The 21,148-nt window shown below is 35.6% G+C and overlaps 1 protein-coding gene across 1 annotated transcript in view; it reads right to left on the reverse strand.

Moving 5' to 3' along the window:
* The window catches only part of LOC148948208 (long-chain specific acyl-CoA dehydrogenase, mitochondrial-like), a 52,101-nt gene extending 41,285 nt beyond the window's left edge, over positions 1–10,816 (reverse strand). The window contains exon 1 of the mRNA XM_089094204.1: positions 10,682–10,816. Within this exon, the coding sequence (XP_088950330.1) occupies positions 10,682–10,764 (83 nt within the window). The 5' untranslated portion in view covers positions 10,765–10,816. The remainder of the gene's footprint in view (positions 1–10,681) is intronic.
* Between the last annotated feature and the right edge of the window lie 10,332 nt (positions 10,817–21,148).

A 21,148-nucleotide genomic window follows, 5' to 3' on the forward strand; every position in this document is an offset into this window, starting at 1 on the left:
CATTATTGCAATGACGTTGTCACACTTAGGTGGAAAAATTGAAGATTTTCTTTTATGGAGAAGTTTATATTAAATTGCTTAAAGAGTAAAAAACTGGTAATTGCAAAAATATTTGCATATATTTTGACAAGAGATTACAACATTCAAAAACCTTAAAAAAGAAAACAAAAAGTTTGAAGCTTAGTAGAAATCGTTGTTAGAAATGGGACTATTGGTAACAATGACATATCTTTGAATACATCTGAGTATAAAAAGATATTCAATTGCCTAAAGAGCAAAAAACAGGTATTTGCAGAAGTATGTTTTTATATTTTAACACGGTATTACAACAATTCAAAAACCTTAAAAAATAAAACCAAAAGTTTGAAGATTAGTCGATATCATTTTTAGAAATTGGGCTTGCCTTAATAATCAAACATCTTTAAAAAGATACAGTACAAAAAGACATTAAATTGCACAACTATGCTGAACGAAATGGCTATCTCAAAATTTTGATTGGATGTGTTTGGGGAAATAGTGGGCGTGGAAGGGGTGCTAGTTGCCTTCCAATCACTTTTGACTATTAAAAAGGGCCCAAGCCAAACCAATTTCCAATCGAATAAGCACTTTTCGAAGTTTCTACGACCAGTCCTTCAATACAAAGTGCCCTGGTATGGAAAATTTTTCTTAAACAAAAAAAAATAATACATTGTGCCACCATCGTTCTTTACTTAGGCAGCGCGATTGCGCTGCCCATGAAACGACAACGCTTTCTATAAACACCTTATGTGCTCCCAGGGCATAAATTACAACCCTTACCCTAAGGGCTCTTAGGGTGGTTGTCATTGTCTAAGACCTAATTTCCAGAACTTTCAACAACGTTAAACAAAATGGCTAACTCAAAATTTTGATTGGATATTTTTCGGGAAATGGTGGGCGTGAGAGGGGCGTTAGTCGCTCTCCAATCACTTTCAACCATTAAAAATGGCACTAGCCCTTTCAATTTCCAATTTCCTATCAAATGAGCCCTTTTGAAGTTTCTACAACAACACTCTCAATACAAACCTTATATGCCCCCAGGGCATAACTTACAGCCCTTGTCCTGAGGGGTGGGGGGCGGGGTAGTCATTCTCAAAGACCTAATTTCCAGAACTTTTAACTACGTTGAACAAAATCGCTATTTGAAAATTTTGATTGGATGTGTTTGAGGGAAGGGTGGGCGTGAGAGGGGGGTTAGTTAAACTCCAATCACTTTCGACTATTGAAAAGGGCACTAGCCCTCTCAATTTCCAATTGAATGAGCCCCTCTTGAACTTTTACAGCTCGAACCCTCTTGACAACTCTATCTATAAGAATCTTATATGCCCCCATTGCATAACTTACAACCTTTGCCCCGGGGGCTCTGTGGGGTTCGTCATCCTTAAATACATAATTTCCAGAACTTTCAACTACGTTGAACAAAATGGCTATCTCTAAACTTTGATTGAATGTTTTTGGGAAAATGGTGGGTGTGAGAGGGGGGTTAATTACTCTCCACTCACTTTCGACTATTAAAAAGGGCAATTTCAATTTCCAACCAAACAAGCCCTTTTTGAAATTTCTAGAACAACTTTCTATATAAACCTTACATGTCCCCTGGGCATAACTTACAACTCTTGCCTTGAGGGGGTTATCATCCTAAAAGACCTAATTTCCAGAACTTTCACACTACATTGAAAAAAATGGATATCTCAAAATTTTGATTGGATGTGTTTGGGAAAATGGTAGGCGTGAGAGGGGTGTTAGTTGCTCTCCAACCACTTTCAACTATTAAAAAAGGCGCTAGCCCTTTCAATTTCCAATTGAATGAGCCCTTTTTAAGTTTCTAAGACAACGCTTTCAATAAAAACCTTATATGCCCCCAGGGTATAACTTAAAACACTTGCCCTGAGGGCTGTGGAGGGGGGGGATTGTCATCCTCAAATACATAATTTACAAAAATTTCAATTACGTTGAACATAATAGCTATCTAAAAATTCTGAGGATACGTGATTGGGGATATGATGGGTGTAAGAGAGAAGTTTGGAGCCTACCACCTGCGTTTAGCTATTAAAAAGGGCCCGTACCATTTCGTCGCTTCTTCGACTATGCCCTTTTTGGCAAATTTATGACCAAACTTTCAATAAAAACCTATTACGCAATCACGGCAAGCCTTAAAGCCCTTGCCTTGGTAACTGTGGGGGGACCGTCGAGTTGAGATATGTAATTTTCTGAACTTTAAACTACATGAAACAAAATGGCTAACTCAAAATATTGATTGGATGGGTCTGGGGAAAGGGTGGGCGTGGAAGGGGTGTTAGTTGCCTTCCAATCACTTTCAACTATTAAAAAGGGCACTAGCCCTCTCAATTTCCAATTGAATGAGCCAACAGCAACACTATCTATAAAAACCTTATATGCCCCCAGGGCATAAGTTACAACCTTTGTCCTGGGGGCTCGGGGGGGTTCGTCATCCTTAATTTCCAATCAAATGAGCCCTTTTTGAAGTTTATACGACAATGCATTCCACAAAAACCTTATATGCCCCCAGGGTATAGCTTACAACCCTTGCCCTGAGGGCTGTGGGGGAGTGTCCTCCTCAAAAACATATTGTCTAAGTGGAAATCAACTACGCTGAACAAAATGTCTACCTCAAAAATTTTGATTGGATGTGTTTTGGGAAATGGTTGGTGTGAAAGGGGTGTTAGTTGCCTTCCAATCACTTTTGACTATTAAAAAGGACACAAGCCAGTCTAATTTCCAGTTGAATGAGCCCTTTTCAAAGTTTCTATGACAACTTTTTCAATACAAAGTGCCCTGGTCTAAAGGAAAAATAAATAAATAACACATTGTGACAACATTGTTCTTATATGCCCCCAGGGCATAACTTAAAATCCTTGCCCTGAGGGCTGTGGGGGAGTATTTTACTCAAAAACATAATTTCTATCAGAAAATCAATTACGTTGAACAAAATGGCTATCTCAAAATTTTGATTGGATGTGTGTCGGGAAATGGTGGCCGTGGAAGGAGTGTTAGTTGCCCTCCAATCACTTTCAACTATTAAACAGGACACTAGCCACTCCAATTTCCAATCAAATGGGCACTTTTCGATGTTTCTACAACAACTCCTTCGATACGAAGTGCTGTGGTATGAAAAAACCAAAAAACAAAAAAATAAATAATACATTGTGCCAACATTGTTCTTTACTTAGACAGCGTGATTGCGCTGTGAATGGGATTTTGCTTTCTTTGAAGATAATCCTGAGTGAATGCTTTTGAACAAACTCAATTTTTTTGCTAAGTTCACTTGAAAGTTGCATATGCCAGGCCAGACATGCATATTCCAATAGCGGCCTGACAAATGATAAATAAACATGGAGGGAATGCATCTTTGGGCAATTAAAAGTTTTAACATGGATAGTGGAACATTTGCTTGTTTAACAATATTTGAAACATGCATGTCCCAATTAATACTATTTGAAATTGTGACACCAAGGAGTTTAATGTGTTTCACTAGCATTTTGGGTGGGATAGGGTCTAGGAAAACAGGAGTGGATTTCAAGAAATTTATTGTTGTTATATTTGATTTGGCAGAATCTACTTTCATACTTAGATTCTTAGCTTCTTCCAAAATATGGGTTCAGAATTTGAGGGGGTCACTTTTAATGTTCCTGTGACATACTTCATGGATTAACAAGTGATAAGACAAGATATTTATTGCAAAAAATGTCTATCACAAGCCCCAAAGAACCAAATTTGCATTTTCAAGTCATAAAACCAAAAAAAAAAACATAAATAAAGCAAACAACTAAAAAACTGGCAAAACAATGCAAAACAAAAGAATATCAGAATGGCAAAACTATTCATTAGTCAAAAATATTAAGCAGCAAAATGTCAAAAAACTTGGGTATCACCAGTACCAAAAAAAGAAAGAGAAAAACTAGTGGTTTGTTTTATCAGTAATGAAGGGAACAAAAGTTTTTTCATACCTTGAGGTAAATCAAAAGATGGGGGACAAGATAGGAACAGGTTCAGAAACAGTATATGAAAGGGAGTGTCTTTTGGGGAAAATGTTTTCCATGCAAAGGTTTATTATTGCATTTCATGTGCTTCCCCCTTTGGGGGAATTCCTTACAAATATTGTTAATAATAACTAGAAATAAGAGTGGTCCCAATAAGGTTCCTTGAGGAATTCCACAGTAAATAGGGAGGAGGTTAGAGAAAATATTTTTGTATTTGACAACTTAAGATCTATTTAAAAGAAACAACAAAACAATATTTACTAACAGAGGATCAAGCTCAAAGTTAAACTGTAGTAAACAAATTAGGGTGGTGTGTTCAACCAGGTTAAAAGCTTTTTGGAAATCAACTAAGACAAGGTTTAGCCAAACATTGGGTTTCTCAAGGTTACTTACAATGGTATGTATAAATGCAGAAGGTAATGGGTAGTGGAAGTTTTCCTTAAATTACTAAACTATTGGACATCAATATGGGGACAAATTTAAACTTTAAGCCAGATTGGTAGATTTTTTTGGGATAGGTGTTATAAAACCTTGTTTCCAGCAACTAGGAACTTAACCAAATTTTTTAATGTGGTTGAAAATATTTGATAAAGGTCCAGCAATTTTGTCTGAAAAGGCTATAATTAAGTCAATTGGGATGTTCAAGGGGCAAGTGCTTGATTTTCTAAGCTTTAGGATTTTATTTTAAATGTCAGAGGGGAAAATTAGGGGGAAGAAGGTATTGGGAGGAATAGTTGGACTTGAGTCAGTGAAAGGGGAAAAACTTTGAATGATGGAAGGTAGGTACAAGTTCAAATTGTTGGCAGTTGTATTTGGGAGTTCAGAGAGATGAAAATTAATTTTAGAAGGGACTTTTTCCCCATAAATCTTTAATTTTTTTTTCTGGACTATATATGTGCACATTAGTGGGGGGGGGGGTGAAGTGCTTTTAGCAATAAGTAATTATTTTAGAATTTCCTACATTAGTTTTACAAATTTTACACTGTCTCCTTTTGAGGGGGCCAGACACAAAAATAGAACCAACAAAAAAGTGGATAAAAAGAGAATGAAAGTAGAAGTAGCAAGAATATTTGTTAACTATAGTTTTTCTGTAAATTATGAAGTAAGAGCTGTCTTATTAACAAGTTTCCTTCTGAGGGGGCTAACCACTAAATTAGTGCCAAATTTTATAGTTTTTCTAGTAAATGTGCAAAATAGCTCCCCAGAAGGGGAACATGCTAAAAAAAAGAGACATTTTCATACTGCTAATTTTATGCTCTTTTTGGATAAAAAGTACTATTTCAAATAAGTTAAAAATGTGAATAGAAATGAAGGAAACATGATAATCTGATCAATATAAATATGCTGCATATTATAAAGGAATAATTATATTGTTAGAGAAAAAATAACAAAGAATGAATTATACCAAAATATGATGAAAATATAATACTTTAGTAACAAAATTATGAAAAATACAATGGAGAATTATGGAAAGCAGGCTACCCAGAATTTTAGAAAGCAGAACCTAACCACCTTATATATTAAATATTTGATTAAAATATACCTGCAAAGTAGTTTCTCTTGCTCAGGCAAAGCTGATTATCTCCAAATGGACACAGAAAACCATTTTCATTACATATCAAAAACAAATTGTGGTCACTATAACATGAAGTAGGGTAAAGTACCTCTTTTTGGGAAAGACCACTTTTCTTTGGCATTCTAGAATAGAGATGGATTTTTTGACCACCCCTATTTTACCTCAGCATGATGCAATGTGAGGGTAGTAAGAAGAGCCCCACCTTCTTGGTATAATTTTCAGCATAAATTAAAAATGTTGTCTCTGTTTTGACAAGCAATTAAAAAGAAAAAATTATATTTAATATTTGTCATTTATAGAATAAATATCAAGCAATAAAAGTTACATTTTTAGAATCAGAACAAAATCAGCTTTATATTATAATATGTGAATATAAATGAAACACTAAAAAGATATATACATCAAAATAGAATAATTGGTATTTCCAAAAAGAGTTCCTTGTAGATAAGTCAGTAAACTAACAATTTCAAGTGTTTTATCTTAAACAATTTTAATAAAAACCATATTAATGTATAGCTTAGATTATCAGCTTTTCTCTGATATATGCAATTCTCCCCAATTCCTCTTTGGTAACAAGGTGTGAGCATTTCAGTTTTACATAATTTTGCTCAATTGGATACTGGTTTTTTACCCTATTGGCCTCTCTTTACTTTGGCATGTCTCTTTCTGGAGAGCCTCTGCTCTAAATATTTACTGTTATTGCTTCTGGAGAGTGGGAATATAGCAATAATACTGCATGTTTCTTTAAGAAGTGGCCAACCACCTATAGGCTATTACCAACAGCAGTGCAGCATGGGAAATTATTTAATGGTAAAGCTCTAGTTTATAGGCTTCTTGCTATTTTGAAACCAATTCTCAATCTAGGTGACTATATCCTTCAGGAATGAAAGTTTTTGTTCCTATTGCTTTGAAGATTACATACATGACAGATCTATGTCCATCTAAATGCTGACAAAAATTTTATCTTGGGCCTAATTTTGGATTTTCAATCTCTTCTTTACTGCCTTAAGTTTTTAAATATATAATTCCTGTTATTTTAGTACAGTAAAAAACCAGTACCCAATGGAGTTAAATTATGTAAAACTAAAACTCTCACATTTTGTTACCAAAGAGGAATTGAGAAGAGTTGCATATATCAGAGAAAAGCTAATAATCTAAGCTATACATTAATATGGTTTTCATTAAAATTATTTAAGATCAAACACTTGAAATTATTAGTTTATTGGTTTGCCTACAAGGACCTTTTTTTGGAAAAACCAATTGTCCTATTTTGATGTATATATCATTTCAGTGTGTCAAGGTCATTCATATACTAGCAAAAAGCAGGTTTTCTGTTGATTCTAAAAACATAACTTTCATTGCTTGATATTTATTCTATAAATCACAAATATTAGATGCACTTTTTTCTTTTCAATTGCTTGTCAAAACAGAGACAATATTCTTAATTTATGCTGACAAATTATTGGTGAAATTTGACCAAGAAGGTGGAGTTCTTGTTACATTGCATTTTGCTGTAGTAAATAGGGGTGGTCCAAGAACCCATTACTATTTTTCTGGAATGCCAAAGAAAAGTGGTCTTTCCTAAAAAAAAAGGTCTTATACCCTAGCGTTTTAAACCATAAAAAATATTTTTCCAAAGTTTAACAAACTGATACACAGATCTTTAAAGCCCTATAAATTGGGATTGAGCATAGGCATGAAGCTCAAAATATTTTTCTTGTGCCTTATTTAAGCAGACAATATTTCTATAAGGTTTCATTTTTATTGAAAATGTAAAGATTGGTATAGCTCATCAAGGTTGAAGGTAAATTTTTGTTGTTCATATTATTGACTTATGAATAAAGTAAACATACCACTCAATACCTTTTTTTAATGGTCCTTTCAAATATAACAATCATTTTTGTCAGAAATGAATTTGGTAAATTTTTTGCACTTCATATTATTGACTTACAATAAAGTAAACTTACCACTCAATGCCCTTTTTCATGCTCATTCCAAATATAATAATCATTTTTGCTCAAAGTGAGTTTTATCCCCACCCCTGTATAGGCCTAGGCCCATACCAGTTCAGGGTATATATTTGCACATTAGGGGGGTAAGGGTAAAGTTTAAACTTACCTTCCATTTACATCAGAACTAAAATTTACCCCCACCCTAATGTGCAAATATATACCCTGAATTGGTATATATAGGGGTGGGGGTAAAATTCATTTCCAAAAAAATGATTATTATGTTTGGAAACAGCATAAACAAAGGCATTGAGGGGTATGTTTACTTTATTTGTAAGTCAATAATATGAATTGTGAAAAATTTATCATGAATTTTACCCCCACACCTATATATACCAACTCAGGGTATATATTTACATATTTGAGGGAGGGTGGGAGAAAGTTTGAACTTACCTCTCATTTACATCAGAAATAAAAATTCCCCCCCCCCCCGAATGTGCAAATATATACCCTGAATTAGTATATATAGGGGTGGGGGTAAAACTCATTTCTGACAAAATGATTATTATATTTGGAAAGAGCATAAAAAAAGGCATTGAGTGGTGTGTTTACTTTATTCATAAGTCAATAACATAAACAACAAAAGGTAAAATTCTACTTTAGCTACTTTTGGCTATCTTGGAAAGGGGTTAGGTTAGGAAAATGAAAATTTCAGGGATGGGACTACAGGCTAAGATATGTCCCAGGAAGGTATTTTGAACAACCTACCTCCACTCCTTCTCCCTCTAGAGGGTCCTAACTTTTGATGACCTTTAAAAATCTGTGTGTTATAAAAGTGAAACTTTGCAAAATAAATCTTCTGCTGAAATGAAGTATAGCAAAATTGTTTTCAGCTTCAAAACTTTACTCAATCACAATTTATAAGGTTTTAAAGATATGCAAATATATTTCCTAAATTTGAAAAAAACAACATTGATATGGCTTAAATTCTACTCAAATAACAGGAATTACTTTTAAGAACTAAAGCCAGAGAAAAAGAAACTGATAACTGAAAATTAAGGTAAAATGATGCTTTGTCAAAATTTTAATAGACATAGACCTATCATGTAGGCAAATTTCAGGACCCTCTAGAGGGAGAAGAAGTGGAGGTAGGTACTTCAAAATACCTTCCCAAGCTGTACTTTAGCCTGTAAACCCATCCCTGAAAGTTTCATTTTCCTAATCCAATCCTTTTCCAAGATAGGCCTAGCCAAAAGGGATGTCCACTCTTTGACTATTAGAAAAAATTAGTTTATAAGCTTATATAAAATGGTACTATCCAATCTCCTTATAATTAAAAATATTTTTGCCATCTAGTTGAAAAAATTTTTCCCATTCCTATAGGAGAAATCTATATTTGCCAACTAGTTAAGTGTCTCTGGGGAGAAGTTATTAGTCAACTAGTTGGAAAAATGAAAGTTTTTCTGGGGATAAGTTATTAGCCAACTAGTTGGAAAATGAAAGTTTTGCAGGGGCAACATTTATTGTCAACTAGTTGACAAATTTAAGTGTTGCTGGGGAGAAGTTATTAGTCAACTAGTTGGAAAAGGAAAGTTGGTAAATTTTTACCAAATCATATTATTGACTTACAAATAAAGTGAATATACCACTCAATCATGGACGTAGGCAGCATATTGTCTAGGGGGGGGCAGTCAATAGTGTGATGGAGGGCCTTTTATCAACTGCTTTTTCAGCCATATCTAATGTAAATTTGAATGTCTAGGGGGGGCTGCTGCCCCCCTCCCTATGCCCATGCACTCAATGCCTTTTTTTATGCTTTTTCCAAATATAATAATCATTTTTGTCAGAAATGAATTTTACCCCCACCCCTATATACCAATTCAGGGTATACGTTTGCACATTAGCGGGTAAAGTTTAAACTTGCTTCCCATTTACATCAGAAATAAAATTTGTCACTCCCCCCCAATGTGCAAATATATACCCTGAATTGGTATATATAGGGGTGGGGTAAAATTCATTTCTGACAGCATAAAAAAAGGCATTGAGTGGTATATTCACTTTATTTGTAAGTCAATAATATGATTTGGTGAAAATTTACCAGAAAGTTTTGCTGGGGCAACATTTAGGCTATTGTCAACTAGTTGGCAAATATAGATTCTCCTATAGCCTAAGGATAGGCCAAATTTTCTAACTAGATGACTAAAATGTTTTTAGTTAGCCTATAAGGAGATTGGATAGTACCATTCTTTATAAGCTTATAAAGTAATTTTTTCCAATAGTCAAAGGGTGGAGTCCCAGCCAAAAGTAGGCCTAGCTAAAGAAGAATTTTACCAAAATGATTATTATATTTGGAAAGAGCATAAAAAAGGCATTGAGTGGTATGTTTACTTTATTTGTAAGTCAATAATATGAACAATGAAAAATTTACCAGGTAGAATTCTATTTGGGGACAGGGGTTGGGTTCTGTCAGCTACTTCAAAATATCTTCCTGGGGTATGTTTCTGGCCTAGAAGTCATTCCTGAAAGTTTTGATTCACCTAACTCAACTACCTTAGTTAGTTTCCATGATAGATAGGCTGGTAAATTTCTACCAAATCATATTATTGACTTATGCATAAAGTGAATATACCACTTGATGCCTTTTTTATGCTGATTACGAATATTTTATGCTGAATAATCATTTCTATTGGAAATGAATTTCAGCCCCCCCCCCCCTATTGCCTATATGCCAATTCAGGGTATATATTTCTACATTAGGGGGGTGGGGGCAAATTCTGTTTCTGATGTAAATGAGAGGTAAGTTTAAACTTTAACCCTCCCTCTAATGTATTAATATATACCCTGAATTGGCATATATAGGGGGGGCTGAAATTCATTTCCAATAGAAATGATTAGGCCTATTATATTTGTAATCAGCATAAAAAAAGTCATCAAATGGTGTATTCACTTTATTCCTAACTCAATAATATGATTTGGTAGAAATTTACCGATAGGCTAGAAGCCCCTCAACTATAATTTTACTGCTTAAATGACTGCTCCTATAGCCTAATACTTTGAAAGTGTTGAATACATTTTATTTGTTGCTAGCCTTAGTGTTCAGTTCAGAAAGCAATTTTGCGCAAGATTGCCAGACAAACCTGAAAAGATCCTTTTTCTTTGTGTTCAATAAGTTTGGCATTGAACCAAGCCTCGTCAATGTAGTTGGATTCCTGATGACCATTTTGAAGTTATACAATTACCTAAAATAAACAATAGATAAAAATCTTTCTATTTGAATTGTTTAAAATATGGTTTTGGAGATGGCGTTTATGTTTAGTTATAGATAGAAAAAAATTAGAGGCTTGCTTCTCGCTATTTTCAACCACAGACAAAAGTATTTGGTGCACATGTCTCGTTATTTTCAACCACAGACAAAAGTATTTGGTGCACATGTCTCGTTATTTTCAACCACAGACAAAAGTATTTGGTGCACATGTCTATGTGTCCTGTCTTAAAATCAGAGGGCAACGCTATAGCGTTGGGTCGTCGTAGAAACTTCAAAGGGGGCTCATTCAATTGGAAATCGAGAGTTCTAGTGCCCTTTTAAGGGTGAAAAGTGATTGGAAGGCAACTAACACCCCTTCCACGCCCACCATTTCCCCAAACACATCCAATCAAAATTTTGAGATAGCAATTTTGTTCAGCGTAGTTGATTTCCGGATAGAAATTATGTTTTTGAGGAGGAAACTCCCCCACAGCCCACAGGGCAAGGGTTGTAAGTTATGCCCTGGGGGCATATAAGGTTTTTCTAGAAAGCTTTGTCATAGAAACTTCAAAAAGGACCCATTCGATTGCAAATTCAAAGGGCTAGTGCCCTTTTTTATAGTCGAAAGCATGGGCGCCCATAAGCTGAATTCCAGGGGGGCAAACCTCATCTAAGGGGCACTTTTCATGCTATATAATAGACAGCTCAGAACAAAAATATAAAAATAAAGGCCGCATCATTCCCCCAGGGGGCGGGAGTCCCCCCCCCTGCCCCCCCTCATGGGCGCCCATGGTCGAAAGTGATTAGAGGGTAGCTACCCCCCCCTCTCTTGCCCACCTTTTCCCCAAACACATCCAATCAAAATTTTGAGATAGCCATTTGGTTCAACGTAGTTGAAAATTGAAATTAGGTGTCTGAGGATGACAACCCTCCCCCCTCAAAACCCTCAGGGCAAGGGTTGTAAGTTATGCCCTCGGGGCATATAAGGTTTCTGTTTATAGAAAGCGTTGTCGTAGAAACTTCAAAAAGGGATCATTTGATTGGAAACTTAAATGGCTAGTGCCTTTTAATAATAGTCAAAAGTGATTGGAAGGCAACTAACACCCCTTCCACGCCTATCATTTCCCCAAACACATCCAATCAAAATTTTGAGATTTCCATTTTGTTCAACGTAGTTGAAAGTTATGGAAATTATATCTTTGAGCAGCACTCCCCCCCCACAGTTTTCAGGGCAAGGGTTATAAGTTATACCCTGGGGGCATATATGGTTCTTAAAAAGGGATTACTCTTATAAACTTCAGAGGGCTCATTTGATTGGAAATTGAAAGTTCTAGTTCACTTTTTAACATCAAAAGATATCAGAGGGTACACAGCTCCCCCCCCGCTCTTTTTTCCCAAACGTATCCAATAAAAATTTTGAGATAGCTATTTCGTTAAAAATAGTTCAAAGATCATAAATTAAAAACTCCGGTGTCGACACAGCACCCGGGGGCAGGCGTTCCAAGTTATGCCCTGGGGGCATATAAGGTTCTTATGGAATGATGCTCGTATAACCTTCAAAGAGGGCTCATTTGCTTTGAAATTTCTAGTACACTTTTGAAGAGTCAAAAGAGACTGAAGGGCATCTAGTCCCCCCCTCCACGCCCTTTTTTCTCAAACCCATCTAATAAGAACTTTGAGGTAGTCATTTATTTAAAAATAGTTCAAAGAAAATATAACGAAAACTCCAGGGTCGACACAGCCCCCCAGGGCCCGAGGGCAGGCGTTGTAAGCTATGCCCTGGGCGAATATATGGTTCTTATGGAAGAGATGCTCGTAAAAACGTCGGAGAGGGCTCATTGATTGGAAATTGAAAGTTCTTGTTCACTTTTTATGAGTCAAAAAGATCGGAGGGCAACTAGCCCCCCCCCCGCCCCCTCTTCCACGCCCTAAATGCATCAGATAAAAATTTTGAGATAGACATTTTGTTAAAAATTATTTAAAGTTCAGATAACAAAAAACTCTGGTGTCGACACAGCCCCCTAGGGCCCGGGGGTAGGCGTTGTAAGTTATGCCCTGGGGGCATATATGGTTCTTATAGAAGAGATGCTCGTATAAACTTTATAGAGGGCTCATTTGATTGGAAATTGAAAGTTATAGTTCACTTTTTACGAGTCAAATGTGATTGGAGGGCGGCTAGCCTCCCAGTACACTCCATTTATTTCTTTTTCCCAGAGGCACTTCGTATAGAAGGGGTCGTCGTGTATACTTTAAAGGGGGCTCATTTGATTGAAAATCGATAGTTCCAGTGCCCTTTTTAAGAGTCAAAAGTGAAAGGAGGGCAACTAGCCCCCCTCTCTCGTCCACCTTTTTCCCCAAACACAAAATTTGAGGTAGCTATTTTGTTAAAAATAGTTCAAAGATCATATAACAAAAACTTCTTTACATATAGCCATTTCAGTGAATATAGTTCAAAGGTCAGAAAAGAAAAACTCCTTTGTCGACACCCCCCCCCAGGTAGCGGGGCAGGCGTTGTAAGTATTGCTCTTGGGTCATATATGGTTCTTTTGGAGGGTATGCTCCTATAAACTTCGGAGAGGGCTCATATGATTGGAAATTGAAAGTTCTCGTTCACTTTTTAAGAGACAAAAGAGATGGGAGGGTTAGCAACTAGACCCTCTCTCAACGCCCTATTTTCCTTAAACCCATCCGATAAGAACTTTAAGAGAGCCATTTCTTTCAAAATAGTTCAAAGGTCAGAAAACAAAAACTCCGGTATCGACACATACCCCCAGGGTCTGGGGGCAGGCATTTTAAGCAATATCCTGGGGCCGTATGCGGTTCTTATGAAAGGGATGCTCGTATAAACTTCAGAGAGGGTTCATTTGAACGGAATTTAAAAGTTGTAGTTCATTTTTCAGAGTAAAAAAAGATCAGAGGGCAACTAGCCCCGCTCATCCACGCCTTTGGGCTTATCGGATGGATAAACCAATCCATTAAAAATCTGAGGTGATCATTTTGTTAAAAATAGTTCAACCATCAGATATTAAAACTCCGGGGTCGACACAACCCCCTAGGGCACAAAAACAGGCGTTGTAAGTTATACTCTGGGGATATATATGGCATGGGCGCCCATAAGCTGAATTCCAGGGGGGGGCAAACTTCGTCTAATTGCTACTTTTAATTCTATATAATAGAAATCTCAGAACAAAAATATAAAAATAAGGCAGCATCATTCAGCCAGGGGGGGCAAGAGCCCCCCCCTGCCCCCCCATATGGGCACCCATGATATATGGTTCTTGTAAAAGGGATACTTGTATAAACTTCAGAGAGGGCTGATTCGATTGAAAATAGAAAATTCTAATTCACTTTTAGAGATTTAAAAGAGACCGAAGGATAATTATCCCCCCCCACGCCCTTTTTCCCCTAACCCATACAATAAAAATTTTGAGATAGCCAGTTTATTAAAAATAGCTCAAACATCATATAATAAGAACTCACAGGTTCGTACAAACCAATTTTTTCACTTTTATACTGCTATTTTGAAATCACTGTTGATACGTCTATGAATATTATATTTTCTTTTAAAGTTCGCTGATTAAATAATTAGTTCTTAATTGATTGAAAATTTTTGCAATAAAAAGCGAATTAAAATTGATTTAAAAAAAAAACTTTCCGAAAAATAATTTTTTAAAAGAAAAGTAATGGTCATTTTAAACTTCATCTCAGTAAATACAAATATCTTTTAAATTTCAAACTCAAAACGACCAGAAATTACTACAAAAGAATATATGAAACCCAAAACGAACAGAAATTAAATAAACAATCATAGCAAAAACATACAACAAGTAATAATATGGATGAATAAATAGATCTTAAAGCGAGTAATGCTTAGATTGAATATGAAAATCAAGCTTAAAACAAAAAAAATATTTTCCTATTGAAGTATAAATGAAACTTAAAACGAACAGAAATTAAATAAACAATCAATGCAAACAAACATACAATAGATATTAATTTAAATTAATAAATAAATCTTAAAACAAGTGAAACTTAAATTGAATATGCATATCAAGCTTGAAAGGAACAAAAATAACTACAAACAAGAGTTTGGGTATGACCGCTTTCTCTCACTGTAAAAGTCTAAAACCTACTGCGTCATTGGTGCTTTACTGAAAACAAATTTTATTACAAATAATATCTTTTGTACTTAATATTGAAAATAAACGTTAAAATTATAGTAAAATTTTGACCAGATTAGCTTTCAGCAATTAATATCATTATACATCAGTTTCATTTATTAGCTCTTTTTAAAGTTGTTCAAGACGAATATAGTTTCACTACAAACCAATGTTTTGATACTGCCTCCTTTCTTAACTGTAAATACAACAGTTCGTGGTAACGAACTGTAAGTAAGGAGCGACCTGGCTCATTGGTAACCGAAACTCTAAAAAACGGAATTTTGATACCAATAGATGCATCAAAAGAATCAAATTTTAATCCTGATTTCAAATATATAAGTTTCATCAAGTTTAGTCTTACCCATCAAAAGTTACGCGCCTGAGAAAATTTGGCTGACTTTTGAATAAAGGAGGAAAGACCCCCTTAAAGATATAGAACCTTAATGAAAATCACACCATCATATTCAGCGTATCAGAGAACCCTACTGTAGAGGTTTCAAGCACCTATCTACAAAAATGTGGAATTTTGAATTTTTTGCCAGAAGAAAGATCACGGTTGCGTGCTTATTTTTTTTTTTTTTTTTTTTTCCCTGGGGTGATCGTATCGACCCAATGGTCCTAAAAGATCGTGGGAGGGCTCATTGCAACGGAAATTAAAAGTTCTAGTGCCCTTTTTAAGTGGCCAAAAAAATGGAGGGCAACTAGGCCCCCTCCCACGTAAATTTTTTTCCCAAAGTCATCCGATCAAAATTTTGAGATAGCCATTTTGTTCAGCATGGTCGAAAATATTGATAACTATGTCTTTTACGATGACTTAATCCCCCGAAGTCCCCGGGGGAAGGGCTGAAAGTTATGAACTTTACCCAATGTTAACATATAGTATTTGTTATTGGGATGTATACAGACGTTTTCAGGGGAGATTTTTTCTGGTGGTGGGGGGAGGGGATGGGTCGTGGGTTATGTGGGAGGATCTTTCCATGAAGAAAGTTTTCATGGGGGAAGGGACATTGCTACGAAGGGGGCGCCGGATTTCCCAGCATTATTTAAAAAAAGAGCAGAAATTAAATAAAAAAACAACAAGTTTTTCAACTGAAAGTAAGGAGTAACATCAAAGCCTAAAACGAAAAGAAAATATTATGTGTATTATTGGGTTCACCCGCTAGTCAATACCTCACTCTTTAAGCCAAAAATTTTTTAGTACTTTCATAAGAGCTATTTATTCTAATTTTCGGCCTTTGTGATTAAGGGGTCATTCTTAAAGAATTAGAACAAAATTCGAACTTTAGCTTAAAGAGCAAGGTATTGACTAGGGGGCGAACCCCCTAATATACGTATAAAAATATATGAATATAGAAGTTCGTTACGTGAGTTAATTCGTATGTTACGTACATTTATTACTAATAAAAACGTTCGAAAATAAAATTAAACAACTTTCGAGAAAGCCATTTAACCAAATAGAAGTAAAATTAATATGAAGGTTTTGTTGTAATTATTCATGTTCGGTGAGCCAAAATCAAAACCTGCATTAATTCAAAAACGTTCAAAAATTAAATAAAAAAAAACAAGTTTTTTTTAACTGAAAGTAAGGAACGATGTTAAAACTTAAAACGAACAGAAATTATCGTATATGAAAGGGGCTGTCCCTCCTCAACGCTTCACTCTTTACGCTAAACTTTTTCTATTGTTTAAAAAGATAAGAGTTGTGAGAAAGTCAAACTTTAGCGTAAAGAGCGAGGCGTTGAGGAGGGGACAGCCCCTTTCATATACGGAATAAATTTTGTTCGTTTTAAGTTTTAACGTCGTTCCTTACTTTCAGTTAAAAAAAACTTGTTTTTTTTTATTTAATAAAAACCGAAAGCCAACTGCGTAATTGGCGCTTAACTGAAAACAAAATATATTACAAAACAAAATATATTACAAATATTTTCTTTTCCAGTTCTTACAGCATTGAAAATAAAAATAAAATTACAGTGAAATAAATTCTTGAACTGATGAATCTTTCAACAATTAATATCATTATACATCAAATGTTCAATTTGATGTTATTTACACTTTCCAAGACTGTTCAAGACGCATATAGTTTTCAGTAAAGTGCCAATGACGCAGCAGGTTTTAGACTTTTACAGTGAGAGAAGGAGGTCATACCCAAACTCTGGTTTGTAGTGATTTTGGTTTGTTTCAAGCTTGATTTGCATATTCAATTTAAGTTTCACTCGTTTTAAGATTTATTTACTAATTTACATTAATATATATTGTATGTTTGTTTCCATTGATTGTTTATTTAATTTCTGTTCGTTTTAAGTTTCATTTTTACTTTAACAGGATTTTTTTTTTTCGTTTTAAGCTTGATTTTCATATTCAATCTAAGCCTTACTCGCTTTAAGATCTATTTATTCGTTCATATTATTACTTGTTGTATGTTTTTGTTATGATTGTTTATTTAATTTCTGTTCGTTTGGGGTTTCATTTATTCTTTAATAGTAATTTCTGATCGTTTTGAGTTTGAATTTTAAAAGGTATTTGTATCTGCTGAGCTTAAGTTTAAAATGGCCTTTACTTTTCTTTGAACAACTTATTTTTAGGAAAGTTTTTTTAATTAATGCTAAAAAATGGCCGAGTACCCAGGTACCTTTTGGCTATATATGATGGAATTAATGCACGCTAGAGGCCTGAGAAACTAAGGATAGTCGAGCACAATCACCAAATTCATTAATAACATAAAATTGTTTCAGTTGGACGTAGACCCGATACCGCGCCGGTTTTCTTTTCGGTGGCAAAAGGCTAACAGCTGGAAGACGTTGGCATGTCCTTGACGGCGCGCCACCGGTCGACGCCGTTTTTTCCTATCCAGAAGGAGTCTCAAACCCATGGGCGTAGGGAGGGGGGCAGCTGCCCCCCCTACACCTTCAAATTTACATTAGATACGGCTGAAAAAGCAGATGGTTTGGAAAAAGCAGTTGATAAAACTCCATCACACTATTGACTGCCCCCCCTAGACAATATCTGCCCCCCCCTAGACAATATGCTGCCTACGCCCATGCTCAAACCTATTCAAAACATGATGAGTGACGTATCGTTCAAATCCAAATAAACTGACGAGTCCATTTAAGCCCTTTAAAACTCTGAGGGCACGTCATAAATAATAAAAAAACATGTTCTACGCTAATTAGAGGTAAACATAACACAGGCAACAACACTCAACAATTTTTAGGAACAAATGTCTTTTTTCAGAGTTTTAACTTCACGTGTTTGAATGAACGGTAGCGTTCGCTTTCATCCATGTCCGTATTTTCATGATATTCACTACTCACTTCATACTCACTTCATGAACTCACTTTCAGCAGCCCATGTGTGACGTGCGATAGACCTTATTTATCTTACGTCTTAGCAATATACTTTTGAGGGGGAAACTCAAAGGTTTTATAACTTTCTTAAAATCAAATCTCTTCGGGACTTCTGCCTTGTTTTCCAAGAACTCCTTTTAAGTCTTTTAAACCCACTATTACGTTTTTTTTTGTTTTTTTTTTACAAAATATAAGATTCACGTCGAAAGTAAAGGAAAATTTCACACATTAATGCGCCTCCTACTTGATCCTAGTCCTAGACCGATAAATCGCCTATCAACCCGTGTCAGGACGAAGTAGAACAGTACGCTTAAAACGTGTTTTCATAGAACATGGGCCTGGCGTGCGGGCGAAAAGATTTTCTTTTTTTTACTGAAATGAATAAGGATGTATAATATGACCGTAATTTGTTTTGTATTATAAAGTAAAAAAGAAAAAAAATTTCGGCTTAATCATTTTTCTAGCTTTGCTTGACCCTGCATCATCTTGCAGTTACCATGGATGAACTGTGCGTGGTTGATTCTCCCTGGAGTGATTGAGGGTCTTTTAATAGTGACAATTAGATCCGTCGTTGAGAGGATACGCTTGGCTGTTGTGCTCATGGCCAGCAGTCCAAGAACCATTTGTGCAAGGTTTGCCACCATTTGGGTGCGCTCTTTTATATCCTACCAGAACGCAATGCACGGGTTTTTATCTGGGAATGGCTCTGACCTATTCACTCTTGATACTTCGTTTGCAAAAGGCATAACTCAACATGTTTTCAAACAGCTTCGTCTGTTGCAGTAAGATCCACAAATTCTTTAGATGAAGAGTAAAATTCCATCAGAATTCTCTTTGAGACTATAGTTGGGATGTTATTTATAATTATCAAATTCATGCAGAATTTGGGTATTTACTAGGCTGATCAAACAGTCGTAAAGTCAGCCAAGAAGCCAGTAAAGTCAAGCAACTATAGAAGATGCTGGATTGTTAATCAATAAGAAAGTGAGAGCTCCCTCACCCTCCACCAAAATTGGCCTCAAAAGTGGGGAAGAAAGGGGCCTCCAAGTCCTCCCCTTGAGGTATATCCAGTTTATTTAGGATTATGAACAATTTCAAATTTTTTCCTCAAAAATACTTTCCCTTTCTGGTCCCTGCATCCAATCCCACTTGACTTTTGTTGATTTTAGGCTGAGCTAGAGCAAAGCCTTTATATCTGATGCAAACTAGACGGATCGAATGAGAGGGGGTCTCACTTATTCCTTCCTGAAAATATCCCCCCCCCAGGAAATTCTCTCCCAAAAGTAAAATTGAGAAGCTAAAGGAAAATTAAAACAAATAAAAGAACGAAGAAAATTATATAACTGTACATAAGATATTATGAAGGAGGCATGGTCGGTCATTGTATAGGGGGGGGGCAGATGCCTCAAAAGTGCATCTTAATACCAAAACATCGTAACTCTCATTGAACCTTGAGATAAATATAGAGTTAGTTCTAGGGAGGGAAGAGATAGAAGCTGATATCTAATCCCTCTTGATTTTCGGGAATATTTCTGGTCTACGCCTTTATTATGAAAGTAAAGAATAACATTTAAAAGAGTAAAGTAAAAAGTGAATTTTCTGCCTGGTTTATAGACCCCCTTTTGCTCATCCGGAGGAATTTTTTCAGGAGTTTGGTCAGTTTTTAAGCAGGGTCCAGTCTTGTCGATTGAAATGCGTTATTCTGGGTGATTTTAACTTTTGATTTATTGAATTTAAATGGTTTTCATTTAGAATTTTTAAATCTTGCATTATCTCATGATTTGTACCAAGTGAATCTGATTCCTTTCCGTATCACTGCTCAGTCGGCAACATTAATTGATAACATATTTGTTTCTTCAAATCTATTGAGGCAAGCATTCTGTGATGTTCTCCTTCAACCTGCTTCTGACCTCCTTCCGATTGTTTGTATGATAAGTGGTATTATAAAACTTCGGCTAAAAACCTAAGTAAGAGAGTTTATAGATATATGAGAAATAATAACTTGAGAAAGCTGAAAGAGCAAGTTAGTACAATAGCATGGGATGAAGTTAGCGAAGAGCAAAATGCAACTACAGCGTTCAACAGGTTTATGAATATTCTCTAACCGGTAAATGAGGTGTCTTGTCCTCTGAAAAAAATGAGGAAAGAGAAAAATGAGCCAAGAAAACCATGGGTGACCATGGTGACCATGGTAACCATGGTGAATGGAAGTGAAATCACTGATAAACAGGAAATGGCAGATGAATTCGGAAAATATTTCACGAACATAGGCGCAAGTATTAAGGAAGACGTAGCTAAAAGTCTGGAAGACATCTGGAGAAGTCCTTTATTGATAATTGAGGTGAAGGGCGCAGTTTTTCGTTTGAGAATTGCACAGCAAAGGAGATCCATAGCACAGTTAAAGGACTGATGTCCAACTCGGCCGGAATAGATGGGCTTCATATTAGGGGTGTAAATGCCATCCTAGTTTATATATTACCTTGTCTACTTGATTTGATAAATCTGTCAATCAAGACTGATGAATTTCCTAGTGGTCTTAAACTGGCAAAGGTAATACCATTTTATAAAGGAGGCAACAAATAAAACTATCGAATCGGCGACCGATTTCGTTATTGACTATTTTTTCTAATATCTATGAAAAGATAATTCACAGGAGACTTTATGAATATTTGGATAAACTAGGAATATTGTGTGACAGCCAAAACAGATTCCACAGTAAAAATTCTACTAGCCATGCTGTTCACCATCTTCTGAATGTAGTCGATGGAGCTCTAGAAAAAGGTTTTATTCCTTTAACGATCTTTGTCGACTTCAAAAAAGCCTTCAACACTGTGGATTTTGAGTTGTTGCTGTGTC

The sequence above is a fragment of the Artemia sp. Qi Xiang Cuo genome, chromosome 9, assembly GCF_049724085.1.
Source record: "Artemia sp. Qi Xiang Cuo chromosome 9, ASM4972408v1, whole genome shotgun sequence".
NCBI classification, from domain to species: Eukaryota; Metazoa; Arthropoda; class Branchiopoda; order Anostraca; family Artemiidae; genus Artemia; species Artemia sp. Qi Xiang Cuo.